Here is a 14,657-nt window from a genome sequence, read left to right as displayed (position 1 = left end):
AAATTTACAAGTTAGAGGGTCAGGCTAGGTCGGGCCTAGAATCGATCGGTCCGATCGGGCACACGACAAGCTAGGACCCTACACCGGGACTGCTCGGTTAGTAAACATATCGGGCTCAAGCCCGACACGTTTATTAAACAAGCCAAGCTGGGCCTGAAATTGACACCCCTGCCGTTATGCAAATCAAAAGGAGGGGGAACCAAAAAAAAACACCCATTTGTCTCATCGCGGTTGCTCCTGTCTCAGGTTTCAATCAAACATGAAACCTCAGGTATCATCCTGAAATCCTTGATGATTAGAAACCCAACCTCTAAACCTTTTGATTTCAGTAAACCAATCATCTGCAAAATATGACATATTTGAGAATATTTTCTTCCTGAGATATTTATATATTGGCTTGCTTTGCTAGAATGGGTTGTTGGGTATGGTACCTAATGAAGAGACAAAAGACCAAATCCAATATATATTGTGCATTATGCATCGCTAGCTATATTCTTTTGTGCTTTGTTTTATACGTGGCATTTATCTTTTATTTTTTTGGTTATTTGTATGAGGAAAAATTATATTTATAGGAAAAATAACTTGGTTGAAAGCGTAGCTCTTGCGCCTAGACACAGGGCCAAAATGATCATCTCGTCCCATGAAAGGCAGAAATTCCACCCCTTTTAATGCTTATGTGTGCTCTCCTAGTGCAGGGGTCTTGCTCCTAGACATAAAACTCTTCCCCTATATTTATTTAGCAAAGAAAAAAACCCACAATGACAATACAGAGATGCTTTTCCCATGCTCTCTCACATTCCAACCATCTAATTTTGTTTTGACAATCTCTCTTAGGGGTGTAAGTTTGGCCCTGACGGCCCGAGCTCGCCCTGAGCCCGAGCAAGGCCTGAGTTGAGATACCCTGACCCTGAGGGCAGGTTAGGGTTGGGAATTTTTTGGCCCTGAGTCAAGATTGTGCCAGGCCAGGGTTGAGGTCTTAGGTTGAGCCCGACCCAGCCCAACCCGAACCTGTCTTCTTCTTCTTCCTATTCTTCTTATTCTTATTATTATTTCTTCTTTTTGTTCCCCTTCATCTAGAGCCACTTCGTTTCAGGATTTCAGATTACCAACCGGATCAGAATTTTCTTCTTTCTTTCTTTCTACCTTCTTCTTCTTTTTCCCAGCCTAGTCAAACCATGCATCTCTCGTCCCCCTATGGTCAGGACCAATCAGAATCAGCCCGACCCGACCCTGGGGACGGGTCAGAGTTGGATTTTTCTGGCTCTTAGTCAAGGCCGGGCTGGGCCTAGCTAAGGGGACTCAAGATTGGGATTTCTCTTGATCGATGAGCAAATCAATAGCCAGCAAACTAATTCTCAAGAACCCATGTCTTCTTCCTCTACTCGAATCTTGCAGAAGCATGACCGACTAAATGACATCCCTTAGATATGAATTTCTGAGAATCAAGGTGGCTGGACATTTGTGATTCCGGGGCGCTAATTTCCAATTTCACCATCTCATAGAGAAGGGACCACCATTAAAAAGGAAGGCCGTAGTCATGATGGAATTGAGGGGCACCGAGTAATTTTCTTTTTTTGCTCTTGCTTCTTTCCTTCGTCCAAAAACTTTAGTTTTGTTACCTTTAGCTGTTGAGATGAAAGGTTAGTTTAAATGGAGCACACCCTATTAGATTTTTCTAATCCCTACATGTATCTCCCTGTCTCACAAAGATGCTCTAATCCTTACCCTCCAAAATAGATATTCTAATTATTTCACTTTGTTGTTTTTCTTTTTATTTTTGAAGAACAAAATATTATTAAAGTGATTAAAGCATTAAAGCATTACAGCATTTATACCAAAAAAAAAAAAAGCATTACAACATTAAAGCAGTAAAGCATTAAAGCATTAAAGCATTAAAGCATTAAAGCATTAAAGCATTAAAGCATTAAAGCATTAAAGCAAATCAAAGTAGGCTCATTATCCTCTATTTTTTTTTGTTCTTTTTATTTATTTATATTCAGAGAAATTGACGTTTTATGGCCCAATCACATTAGTTTATCTGGTTCATAGTTCATACATAATTTTTTTAGATGGTAGTACGATGTGGTGTTTCTACTCGGGGATCTGGATTAATCATATATCAAATTTCAAACTTAATTCAATCAAAGATCCTCTCATGTATGTTTGTGTTTGATATGTAAGCTCCAGTAGCCCTAACATAAACCTGGGTTTTTAAATCTATGTTTTGCCACTTGGACAGCTCTAAGTGCGTTAAGACTTGACAGGTGGGTAGGAGATTTTCAGATGTTCACAGGATATGGGCCTCATCTAACATGCTATGTGGCATATTGTTCATTTAAAAAAAAAACAAGGGACATATCTAGGGCACAAGGCTCCCACTATTGAATTTGGATCCTCTACTGCCGAGCTGCCCGGCAGGACCGTGTTGCCCAGACACAGTGTTGCGTGCAAAGACCGCCTTACCCCCACTTGGGCAAGACGTTTGGGCAGAGGTAAGGCGGATATTGCGCGCAACACCGTGTCTGGGCAGTACGGTCTTGCCGGGCAGCAAGGCAGTAGAGGATCTGGATCCCCCACTACTGGAGGATCTAGGAAGTATGGGTGTCAAATTCGAACCCGAATCGAAAACTCGAATAAGCCAAACCAATTTGAACCAAATAAAATTCGAATAAGGTTTGAGTATCAGATCTTAGAACTGATTTGGTTCTCGATTCGGTTCTGGATCCAACATAGGAACTGAATTTTAGAACCAAAATCAAACTGAATTTGGATACTAGTATATAAATATTTATTACTTTAATATATTATAATATATATTACTACTATTAGTATTAGATTTTATAATGACAATATACTATATTATAATATAGGGGAGTAGTTCTCTGTCCGAGAGTGTGGCCTACGCCAGCACTCCCATGTGTCTATCTCTCTCCTCCTCAAAACAAGGGGGCTAATGTGTCTTTTCATATGGAGAGGAGAGAGATAGACTCATGGGAGTGCTGGCATAGGCCACACTCCCGGACAGAGAACTTTCTCCCTATAATATAATAATATATTATGCTGTATATTGTATATTATAGTATATGGATTGAGTATAGAAACTAAAACCAAACCGTATAGGAATTGAATATAACCAAAAATTGAAACCGAATAAATACTAAAACCGAATCGAACAAATTCAATTTGAGCATCAAATTTCAGAACCAATTTGATTCTCGGTTTTGGTTTCAAATAACACCAACACTCTTGTAACCGAACTGAATCCGAACCGTATAACCGATTCCAGACCAATTACACCCTTACGTAGTAAGGAACAGAGAACGCAATCTGAGGTTTCCATGATTCGAACCTTGACCACCTGGTTTAGGATTCACATATTGTTCATGTGAATCCTCAATTAATATTGTAAGTTTCAGAAGAAAGAAAAAAATGGCAGGTGGGCTTCATTTTTTTTTTTTCAATGAAAGTGTAATCACATAAACCACACACCAATCCCAAAAAGTTAATCGACTTTTAGGACCATGGAATGGCGGATATACAGAGGTGGGCCTCATTACCCATTACTCATTAGGACTTAGAGGCCATCATGGGCGAGTTCTTAATGCGTTCACTAAGTTTTTTTTGTTTTCATATTCTTTAGAGAACATGGGAAAGGCATGATAAAAGCATTAGATAGATAGATTGCTTTAGAAAAAGAAGCAAGAGGATAAAGTTTAGGAGCTCTTTCTTTGGCATTCCAAACCAAGAAAGACACCTTAGTGTGGGTCCCCTCCTCCGCATGAGAGGAACCCAATAGCAATTGTCCATTTTTATCTCTCTTTCTATAAATTTCCTTCAATTCAATCCCTCTTTCTATAGCAATTGTCCATTAATGAGATCTCTCTTAATTTCTATAAATTTCCTATTGTCAGCTATCTATTCAATTTCCCATTTTTAATTTCTTCGATCTTCGAATCCTCTGTTTTTTTACAATTGTGTTTTCCGGCTATTAAGTTCAGGAGGAGATCTTTAATTGGCCTTCATAACCAGTAACCAAGAAATTAAGGATGGCAGAAGCAGTCCTTTACAATCTTACAAGCAAAATCATAGTGGGTCTGGGCTCCCTCCTCCTCGCCCCAGAAATCGAACTTGCATCAGGAGTTAAAAAGGAACTGAGGTAGCTTGAGGGCTCTTTATCCACAATCAATGCCATATTACTGGACGCGGAGACCAAGGGTGCAATGAACCATTCGGTCAAAGACTGGTTGCTAAAGCTTAAAAATGTTGCTTACGATGCTGAAGATGTGTTGGATGAATTCGCAACAAAAGCCTTGCGAGAGAAAGTCGAGGAGCTTCAAAACAACAACATGGTACTAAAACAGGTACGCAGAAGCTTTTCGCGTTCAAATAATCCACTTGTATTTCGTTTGAAAATGGGTCATAGAATAAGGGATATTTTAGAGAGGTTAGATCATATTCAGAAGGATGGTGTGGCAGCCGCATTTCAATTTACAAATCTTCAAAGTGAAGAAGATATGGACATCTATAATGACGATAGGAGGCATACTGACCCCATTGTAGCTGAATCTGAGATCTTGGGAAGAGACCAAAATAGAAAAGATGTAGTTGAATTATTGTTAACTTCATCAGGTGGTGGTGGTGGTGGTGGCAATAATGAAGAGAATAGTTTCATGGTGATTCCCATAATTGGGATTGGTGGTTTAGGGAAGACCACACTTGCTCAGTATGTTTATAATGATGAAAGAGTCGAGACTCATTTTGAGTTGCGAATGTGGGTGTGTCTCGTTTGATTTTGATGTTGTGCGCCTTGTTAAGAAAATTCTAGAATCCTTAACCATTGATAACTGTGGTGATTTGGGAGGAAATCAAGCAAAATCAAAACTCATGGAAAAACTATCTGGAAAGAGATATTTGCTTGTCGATGTCTGGAACGAAAAAAATCCTGGTAAATGGGAGAATTTAAGAAAACTGTTATTAGGCGGGGCAAGTGGAAGTATGATCATGGTAACCACCCGTAATCAAGTGGTTGCATCAATCATGCAACCAATTAAATTTGTGTACAAATTGGGAGGTTTAAATGAAAAGGATTGTGAATCATTATTCAATGAACGGGCGTTTGGGAAAGGAAATAACGAGGTAGCAAACCATCCTGATCTAGTGGAGATAGAGAAGTATATAGTGAAAAAGTGTGGAGGAGTGCCTTTGGCTGCAAAGGCACTTGGAAGTTTGTTGCGCCTAAAAAGAAACAAAAAGGATTGGTTGGATGTCCTAAATACAGAAATTTGGAACCTAGAAGAAGGAGAAATACTACCTGCTTTAAGGATAAGATACAACCACCTACCATCTCATTTGAAGCAATGCTTTGCCTATTGTTCTATTTTCCCACAAGATCATCAAATAGATGTTCCTGATTTGATCCATCAGTGGATGGCTCATGGGTTCATCCAACCACCACCACCACATAGAGGAGGAGGAGGAGGAAGTCACAATACAAGGTCATTAGAAGACATTGGGTATGTGTATTTCAGGGAATTATTATGGAGATCATTCTTCCAAGAGGAAACAGAGGATGATGTGCTTGGAAACATCATCTCATGCAAAATGCATGACCTGGTGCATAGTCTTGCATGATCGGTTGCAGGGAAGGAATGGTGTGAGCAGGTAGAAGAAGAGTATTCCTCCTCTTCCTCAAGAAATAGTAGTAGTAGTCCTCCATTAATGATATCTATACCTGAGGGAATCAGACACATGGTGGTTGTGTCTCATGGAAATGTGCATGATGCGATATCCATTAATGACGACAATGCCCAAAAGTTACGGACATTTTCTGGGCAATCGAGTTGGGAATTAGCAGCAGCAGCAGCATTGGATTTGTCTCACGTTTTCGAGGGTTGCGCGTGTTAGACTTAAGCTATTTAGGATTGGAAGAAGTGTCGAGTTCGATAGGAGGAGGTTACCAGCTGCAACTATTAAGGTACCTTGACCTCTCCCAAAGTCCTTTCGAAGCACTCCCTAATTCTATTTGTAGGTTATATAATCTGCAAACATTAAGACTTGAGGGTTGTGAGAAATTTAAGGAGTGGCCTACTGATATGACCAAAATGGTTAGCCTTAGACATCTTGAGTTGGATGATGATGCATTTCATGATCTGAAATACATGCCACGTGGGTTGGGGCAGTTGACTTCTCTTCAGACTTTGGGATTTTTCATTGTGGGCGACCCACCAGTCCCAAATGATGACAGAAGAAGAAGAAGAAAGGAAAAGATGAATAAAAAAATGGGTGTTGGTGGGCTTGGGGAGTTGCATGGACTAAACCAGCTCCGAGGGGAATTAGTCATCACAAGGCTTGGAAATGTGAGAGATGCCAGAGATGCGGAGGAAGCAAATTTGAAGGACAAGTTGGAGCTTCAATCTTTGACTTTGAGTTGGGAAGATTGGGATATTGGTCAAGATGAACAAGTTCTTCTAGTGTTGGGGAATCTCCAGCCGCACCCAAATCTTAAGACATTGACAATTCGAAGTTACAAAGGCGTCAAGATGCCACATTGGATGATACATTCTTCTTCCCTTCTCCCAAATCTAGTGGAACTTCAGATAACATATTGTTGTAATCTCAAATGTTTGCTACTCATTGGTGAAGAATTCCCTTGCCTTAGGCGTCTCTATCTGAAAAACTTAGATGCCTTGGAGTCTATATACAATAAAGTGGTGGTGACTGTGAGGGGCAAGAGAGGAGAAGAAGAAGGAAAACCATTAGGATTAATGGTGCTATTTCCAATGCTAGAAAAACTTGGAACTCCAATCTATGAAAAATCTGGAGAGGTGGACAATCTCAGTAATAGAAGAAGAGAAAGAAGCACCAGCAGCAGCAGAAGAAGAAGGGGCAGCAACAGCATTTGATGATAATCATTTGCATTTGCTGTCTTCGATGTTTCCACGTCTCACCCACTTGGAGTTAATTCAGTGCGATAAGCTGACAACAGTGCCAATGCTTTCTTCGCTGGTGGGGAGAACACAACATCATCTCATGACCTCTCTCCGAAAATTGAAAATCCAAGGTCTTGAAAAATTGGTGTCTTTGCCTGATTGCCCTGCTCCTGCAACACTAGAAGAGCTACACATTATAAACTGTCCAGGTCTTGTGAGATTTCCAGATTGCTTCTTTGACAATCTCAAGTTACTTTCTGAGTTTCACATTTCCAACTGTAGTGAGGAGTTGACATCTCTACCGAAAGAGATTCGACACCTCATTGTGCTAAAACGGCTAAAAATTTGGAATTGTCGAGGCTTGACAACATTACCTATGGGCCTGGGAAACCTTTCATAGCTTCAAGTGCTTGAGATTAAGGATTGTTCTAATTTATCGTGTCTGCCAGAAGGGATTCAACACCTGACTGCATTGAAATCACTGTCAGTTCAGGGGTGCAACAACCTCCATACGTTGCCTGAGGGCTTGGGAAACCTCACTGCATTGGAACAGCTGTGGATTTCGAATTTCGACGGGGTCAATCAATTTCCCGAGAGCTTGATAAATCTCACATTGCTTAAAGTGATTGAAATTAGAAATTTCCCAAATCTGTCGTCTCTGCCAGAAGGGATTCGACACCTCACTTCACTAAAAACTCTGAGAATTTTGGAATGTCCGTGTCTGAAGACATTACCGGATGGCTTGGGAAGTCTCTCATCTCTTGAAGATCTCAAGATTTGGAGTTGCTCCAATTTATTGTCTCTGCCAGAAGGGATCCGACACCTCACTTCACTAAAAACTCTGAGTATTCAGGAATGTCCGGGTCTGAAGACATTACCGGATGGCTTGGGAAGTCTCTCATCTCTTGAAGAGCTTGAGATTGGGCGTTGCTCAAATTTATCGTCTCTGCCAGAAGTGATTTGGCACCTCACTTCACTAATTACACTAGACATTTGGGATTATCCGGGTCTGACGACATTACCAGATGGCTTGGGAAGTCTTTCATCTCTTGAAAGGCTTGAGATTAAGGATTGCTCCAATTTATCGTCTCTGCCAGAAGGGATCCGACACCTCACTTCACTAGAAATGCTAAAATTTTTGGAATGTCCAGGTATGAAGACATTACCATCTGGTTTGGGAAGTCTTTCATGGCTTGAAGAGCTTAAGATTAAGGATTGCTCCAATTTATCGTCTCTGCCAGAAGGAATTCGGCATCTCACTTCACTAGAAACGCTAAGCATTTCGAAATGTCCGGGTATGAAGACACTACCATCTGGTTTGGGAAGTATCTCATTGCTTCGAGAGCTTGAGATTGAGGATTGCTCCAACTTGACGTCTCTGCCAAAAGGGTTTCGGCACGTCACTTCACTAGAAACGCTAAGCATTTCGAAATGTCCGGGTATGAAGACATTACCATCTGGTTTGGGAAGTCTCTCATTGCTTCGAGAGCTTAAGATTGAGGATTGCTCCAACTTAACGTCTCTGCCAAAAGGGATTCGGAACCTCACCTCACTAAACATGCTGGGAATTGATAATTGTCCATGTTTGAGAGCATTACCCTATGGACTCGGAGACCTCGCATCGCGTGGTGGACTAGAAATTTCAAGATGTCCTAATCTGTCTCTTCCTAGGGATTTGAGGTCTTATGAAAGATTCATAATCCACTCCTAGCAGCTACTACCAACCTTTCAAGCCTCTTTAGTTGAAGATTATACCAAACGAACGTTGAAAGATAATTACACTTCTCACTTCTTCAGGTCGGCCATCTCTCTCTTTATCTCTCCCCCATTCTCCCCGTCTTTTTTTTTTTCTCCTTCAATTTTTGTGTAGGAAAATGATAGCTTCTTGATCTTCTTTGCTTTTTTGGCTTCTAACTTGCAGAAGAGAAATTGCAAGGAACCAGTATTATTGGAACAAGTCCATCACTTGTGATGCGTTGTCCTCTTCGCATCCAAACGTACAACAGGAAAATTTTAAGGAGGTGAGTAAGAAATATTTTTTTTCTTCATATGTAAATAGAAATAACGTTAGAAAATGGTTTCAATGTGAATATTCTCCCTTTGCTTTTTAGGGTTTTTTTTTTATAAAAATCAAAGAATGCTTTTTCATAGTCTCTCTCTTCCCTACCTCCTCCCCCCTCCCCTCTTCGTTTTCTTTGGTCATTTTTTATAGCAAAATTTTGTTTTCATTATTTTTCTTGACTAGATTTCAGTTTGAGCTCAAAGTGTTTTTTTTTAAGTGATATATACAAAATGTTCTTCTGCTTCCACTTGATTATTTTTAAGAATGTCATTTTCTTTAGAAATCTTATTAACCATTTTGTTTTGAATATTCCAATTTGCATGTTTTAAATTGTTTCTACTGCCTCATATTTATTTCTTTAGTAAGTTCTGAATTTTCACAGATCTCTCGGATTTTGTCTTAGTTTATAGGTTTTTTCCCCCTATATTATTTTAGTTGTACTTGATTTATTTTAAAATTTTCCATTAATTATTTCGTTTCATTTTAGAGGAATTCAGGAGATGTGACAGAGGCATCCACCAGATCACAACCACCGTATTCCAAACTTTTTACATTTACCACTCTGAATACAATCTTATATATACTGTTCAGTTTTATTTTCTATCATTTTTATTTTATGTAAATCATGTTATTTAGTTCAATTTTTTTTTTAAACTTTTTTTTATCCTTTCCATACATTGCAAGTCATTACAACCACAATATATTCTAATATTCTACCATTTCATAGCCTCAGACCAAAGTTATTCCTTTAAACTGATTCTCACTGAAAATCAAGGGGCATATCATCTGATTGATGAAATTTTTTTTTACAATGGATTTATAATTTTATAAAATTTCACCCGTTGTTTTATCTTCCAAATCAATGTTCATCTATCCAAGTTAAAAATGGAGATTATGACGCCTGATAAAAAAGAAATCTGACTTCAATATGTGTCTGTGTGTGCATGCGCAATCAAAGTAGGTAAATATAAATATCAACCCAAAGACACTGTTGGGAGATTTCATTTGGATTCATTTGACTCTCAAATCACCTTAAAAGTGTTGACCCAAGATGAAGCCTCTATCAAAATATTTTCATTCATACTTCAACTGAAATATGATTTGAATGAAATAGGTTCATTTCCAAGATGTTTGATGTCTCCTGAGATTTCCAAGACACTTCTCACATCCTTTGTTGATTGACAAAGTGGTTGATGATGCTAATAAGTGTGGGTCAGGCAACCATCTCTTTCAAAAGGATTTGCATCATGTCAAGCCCTGGTAAGGTTCTTCGCTTTGCATTGAATTAAGCTAGAAGAAAATATATTCATTATATCAATCGGACTGAGATTCTAGTAAGGCCGAACAGTTACCTCTTGAGGTTGAATGTGGACTTTATCCCATTATATCAAATAAAAAGGTTAGATGCTTGTAGGACTCTCTTGAACTTTAGCTCCTTGTTTGTTCATTACTACCCACTTATCTGGTTAAATGCTACTATGTTCCTATCTTCATCTAAAAGATGCGAACCTTATAGATTTCATATTTTCTTATGGAAATATATTTGTGTTTGTTGCGTCAAGAAATCGCCGAGCGGTCCTGCGAGTGCCGTCACCTGCAAGTGAACCAAGGGGTCAACAGAGAGAACCGGTGTGGTTCCGGCCTAGGGCTCTCCGATGCCAAAGTTAGATCTCCTGAGCAAACAGATGAATGTAGAATTCAATATGAGTTCTTTTTTCTCTCCCTCCTGAGGGTGGTGTACCTTTCCTTTTATAGTGGAGTATGACGATATGGAGAGTCCCAGTTTGATGGCGAGTGTGTCGTTGAGTGAATAGAGGCTCTGGGTAGCAGGGCTCTATCCTGATTGGCCATCTCCCCACGGGAGGGAGTGTCCTGGTGGTATCAAGATCCTTGGCGGATAGATACTCACGTGTGGTGATAACGTCATTGGTGCTTGAATCCGTCTGGGTGACGTGACTTCTAAGCGTTGTCCAAAGTCCTGGTGGTGGCATAAGTCTGCAGTGACACGATTGGGTCATAAACGAGCGGCCTCGGTGTCCGTGTACATCACATCTGCGTCCACGATGTCGCGCCTGCGTGTGAGACCACGCCTGGGTGAGAGGCCGCGCCTGGGTGCAAGCCGGCCTGGGTGTGAGACCACGCCTGGGTGAGGCCGTGCCTGGGTGCATGCCGCGCCCGGGTGGGACCCCCGGTTGGTTCTCCTTGGTTCTGGAACGGGTCGCTTTGTGACACATGGCAGCCGTTGACTGGTTCAGTGAATCTTGGATGTATCAGTGTTCATTTAAGTTGGTTGATAATATGTATTACTTAGTTTTCAAAATTACTTGCCTTAGATAGTTACAAATTCATGGGAGAGACAGAAATCACATATCCCTACAATATCTAAAGTCTCTGTAGTTTATATAACATTTTCTCATATATTGACTTGGCCTGTGAATCCACTTTCTTATCCACTATGATTGATGCTAATATATTTGTAGGTATAACATAATATTGACATTGAAATCACAAAGCAAGGTGAATAATTGCCTATTTGGGTTCAGCAACATCATGCCTCTTTATCCTAATTGAAATTGAGGTTGCTGACAGAGCTTTGTTCGTGATCGATGATGAAATGATTTTCTGGATATGAACAAAAACCTATTACAAACCTTTATAACACATTCAAGTGACATTGAAGGTAGAGTTTCAGTCTTAGTTTGTATCTCTTGTCCTTTATTTAATGGTCATTGTTTTATAAGAGACGGTAATAAATATGTCTACCTTGACATGCCAACTTCTCTATACCAATTATATAGATAATCTCTTGATGCTTGCAGTTGATAAAACCATCTAGCTTTACAAGTTTAAATGGAAGTGGTGAAATAAACCATCTAGTACCACACATGTTGATAGATGGTTGTGGTGCTGAGGAGAAGAGGTATTCATGGACAAGGCAAGCTCTGGCAAAAAAGTCATATTGGCTAAAAAGAGTTGCGTTAAGTGTCGGCTCAGGAACTCTAGGCTTCGTATCCAAATTGAATTCGGGATTGTCGATCAAGCCCCCTTTCGGATTGACTGGTGATATGGTGTTGCTGTTATCAATGTTGAATTCCTGGATCTGTTTAAGGATGCATCGAGCAAATTAACAAGTGCATGTCATGGATTGCAATGAATGTTCTCACAATAATCTTATTTGGTGCTAGAGGTTCTCTATCATTCTGACCCTGAAGTTTTAGAGATTTGGAGTTTGTCACCCTACTGATCCATTTGCAGCAGTCTGCCTCTTATCTCACCTGAATATGAGATTAATGTGTTTCCTTCTTCATTAGATCACAACATCAATTTTGTGTTGAGGATTGTATCTCTATGTTTTTCGATCCCTTTAAATTGATAGCGATTGGGTAATTTAGGGTTAAGAGGGAATTCTTTGTAACCAGAGAGCTGGGAGGAAGTGAGCTTGTAACCCTTTATTCTCCATTGCTAGTGAAGATGTTCTCATCTCACCGTGGACGTAGGCACCTTGCCGAACCACGTATATCCTTGCGTTGTGGTTGTTTGATTGTTCTTTCGTTGTGTTTTCTGCATCATGGGTAGGTTTCAGTTTCTATATTTTGATGTCAAGAGGCCCTAGAAATGGTTGCTTCTTATTTCGTGTTGTTTTGAAGAAGAAAAAGCTGTCACTGTATTAGGTCTTTTTAGTTGTTACAAAAATTTGGAGTTTAAAGATCAAATCTCTGTTTCATGCATTGAATGCAAAGATCTCAATAATAAAGATTGGGGTCTTCTCAAGTTTTTCTGTGTTAGAACGACCAAATGTCTTGTTATACATTTCAAGTAAAACTATAAGTGGTTGTTAATTTTAAGTGGCATTATATTTTGAAATTTTATTGGGATTCTGTTTTGGTGCTATATGATCACTTCAAAAAAAACTGCTTGGTGAAAATAGGGTTCATGAAATACATATGAATGTCACATACTAAGAATTCAGAAAGGCCAAACCCAACCATTATTAATGGTTTCAGGGCAAACCATATTTTACCTGTGACCTATAGATACCCTCCAGATTGCACAACTTGGAGAACATTTGCATTGGATAACACAGAAATTGCAGATAACAGAGAGACACCTATCAAAACTGATAATTTTATGATTGGAGTTATACATCTAAAACACTAGTTGATGTAAAGTGGGGGGTGGGGGGTGGGGGGGGGGAATAGAGAGAAAGAGAATCGAATAATCTAGAAAAAGCAAAAGCAAGGAGAAAGAAAGAAAAGGTGGGGCCGGGGGGCTGCCCGGCAGGATCCTACTGCCAAGACACAGCAAGGCAGGGAATGACCGCCTTACCCCCCGGGGGGGGAATAGAGAGAAAGAGAATCGAATAATCTAGAAAAAGCAAAAGCAAGGAGAAAGAAAGAAAAGGTGGGGCCGGGGGGCTGCCCGGCAGGATCCTACTGCCAAGACACAGCAAGGCAGGGAATGACCGCCTTACCCCCCACTTGGGCAAGGCGGTCGGGCAGGGGTAAGGAGGTCATTCCCTGCCTTGTTGTGTCTTGGCAGTAGGGTCCTGCCGGGCAGCTCAGCAGTAGAGGATCAGGGTCCAGGGGACTGGTGTTGGTGAAAATGAAGTGAAGTCTATTTGAAAAGTCTGAACTTTTCTTCTGGAATGGATGGAAAATTTTGCATCCTTGATGCCTTACCAGATCCTTGACCAGCCTATATGAAGCCTTTAAAGTGGTCTGGGGTGCTCTTTTTGTGGTGTAGAGTATCAACAAATTTATTTATCCTTGACACTCATTATTGTTTGCTAATAGCAGATTCTTCTTGGGACGGGTATATGTATTCCTGAACTGTGGTTGTACTACATAGGAATCACATACTATTGTTGCAGATCAGGTAAACTTTGTTTGTTTATCATCTCTTTATATGATCTTGAGCTTTATTATAGCTTGTGTGCTTTTTCTGTACACCCAAAAATTTTCTTGATCCGAATCAGGAGATTATATGTTGATGATAGCCTCTAGGCCCCAAGTGTTTTTAAAATTTAGTTGATCGAGTACATTCAACAACTTAGCCATTGAAGAACCCTCGTACCAAGGACTGCAACATGGTGCACTCCTTGGAAATCTATCATATGGACAAATTTAACGAGTACCAATTCAATTTCAATGTCATGTTTTCTTCTACTCATAGAGGATGGTTCACCGTTCACCCACCATCCTAGGGTTCACAAACCCCTCCTAAAGTTTTGGTATGTTCCAAAATATCCTCCCGATATCCATTCCCGCCCCTCGATGGTGGAGAGAAACTTGGTCCTAATTGCTAAATAATGCACTTGATGATTTGGTAGTTGTTTACTTGCTTTCCAAGAAGTGTGGCCCTGTGGCACCTATTGGCCCCTGATCTGTTGGTCCCCTGTTGACTCCTTCGATCCTGGGTCATTACAATTTTACACCTTAAAAAAACAAAGATTTCTCTGTTTATTGAGATTCATGACCTGAAGAGTGTAGGTTCAATAGTCCAACCCAAGTGGGTTCCATCTGGTTGATTTTCATCCAAGATTGATGAGCCCTTGTGTGTGGGGTCTTGGTAGCAAGTTTATGTACCATCATCTTTATAGACCACAAATTTTTGGCCTCTCCTTCCTTACAATATGAAAGGGGCAATACCAAGTAAATGCTAATGGT

General features: G+C 40.1%; 2 protein-coding genes across 2 annotated transcripts; both read left to right on the top strand.

Moving 5' to 3' along the window:
* The first annotated feature begins 4,884 nt into the window (after positions 1-4,884).
* On the top strand, positions 4,885-5,631 carry LOC122643805 (putative disease resistance protein RGA3). Its single transcript, XM_043837386.1, has one exon. The coding sequence runs from the start codon at positions 4,885-4,887 to the stop codon at positions 5,629-5,631; it is 747 nt and encodes a 248-aa protein (XP_043693321.1).
* A 470-nt stretch (positions 5,632-6,101) lies between these two features.
* Positions 6,102-12,119, top strand: LOC122643804 (putative disease resistance protein RGA4). The gene is made up of 4 exons (XM_043837385.1): positions 6,102-6,837; positions 7,379-8,609; positions 8,851-8,950; positions 11,811-12,119. Exons 1-4 carry the CDS (start codon positions 6,102-6,104, stop codon positions 12,117-12,119), a joined length of 2,376 nt encoding a protein of 791 aa, XP_043693320.1.
* The last annotated feature ends 2,538 nt before the right edge of the window (positions 12,120-14,657 follow it).

This window comes from Telopea speciosissima, chromosome 10 (assembly GCF_018873765.1).
Source record: "Telopea speciosissima isolate NSW1024214 ecotype Mountain lineage chromosome 10, Tspe_v1, whole genome shotgun sequence".
In the NCBI taxonomy this organism is placed as follows: Eukaryota; Viridiplantae; Streptophyta; class Magnoliopsida; order Proteales; family Proteaceae; genus Telopea; species Telopea speciosissima.
Note: the sequence above shows the minus strand (reverse complement) of the source record. Positions and strands in the feature narration are given on the sequence as shown.

Bases quoted from the DNA above. Each gene is read 5' to 3' on its own strand.
- LOC122643804 (XM_043837385.1), top strand. From the start codon at position 6,102: ATGGTTAGCCTTAGACATCTTGAGTTGGATGATGATGCATTTCATGAT. The intron at 6,838-7,378 runs GTAATAGAAGAA...CGTGTCTGCCAG, and splicing joins TGGAGAGGTGGACAATCTCA to AAGGGATTCAACACCTGACT. The intron at 8,610-8,850 runs GTCTTATGAAAG...TCTAACTTGCAG, and splicing joins TCTCTTCCTAGGGATTTGAG to AAGAGAAATTGCAAGGAACC.
- LOC122643805 (XM_043837386.1), top strand. From the start codon at position 4,885: ATGGAAAAACTATCTGGAAAGAGATATTTGCTTGTCGATGTCTGGAAC.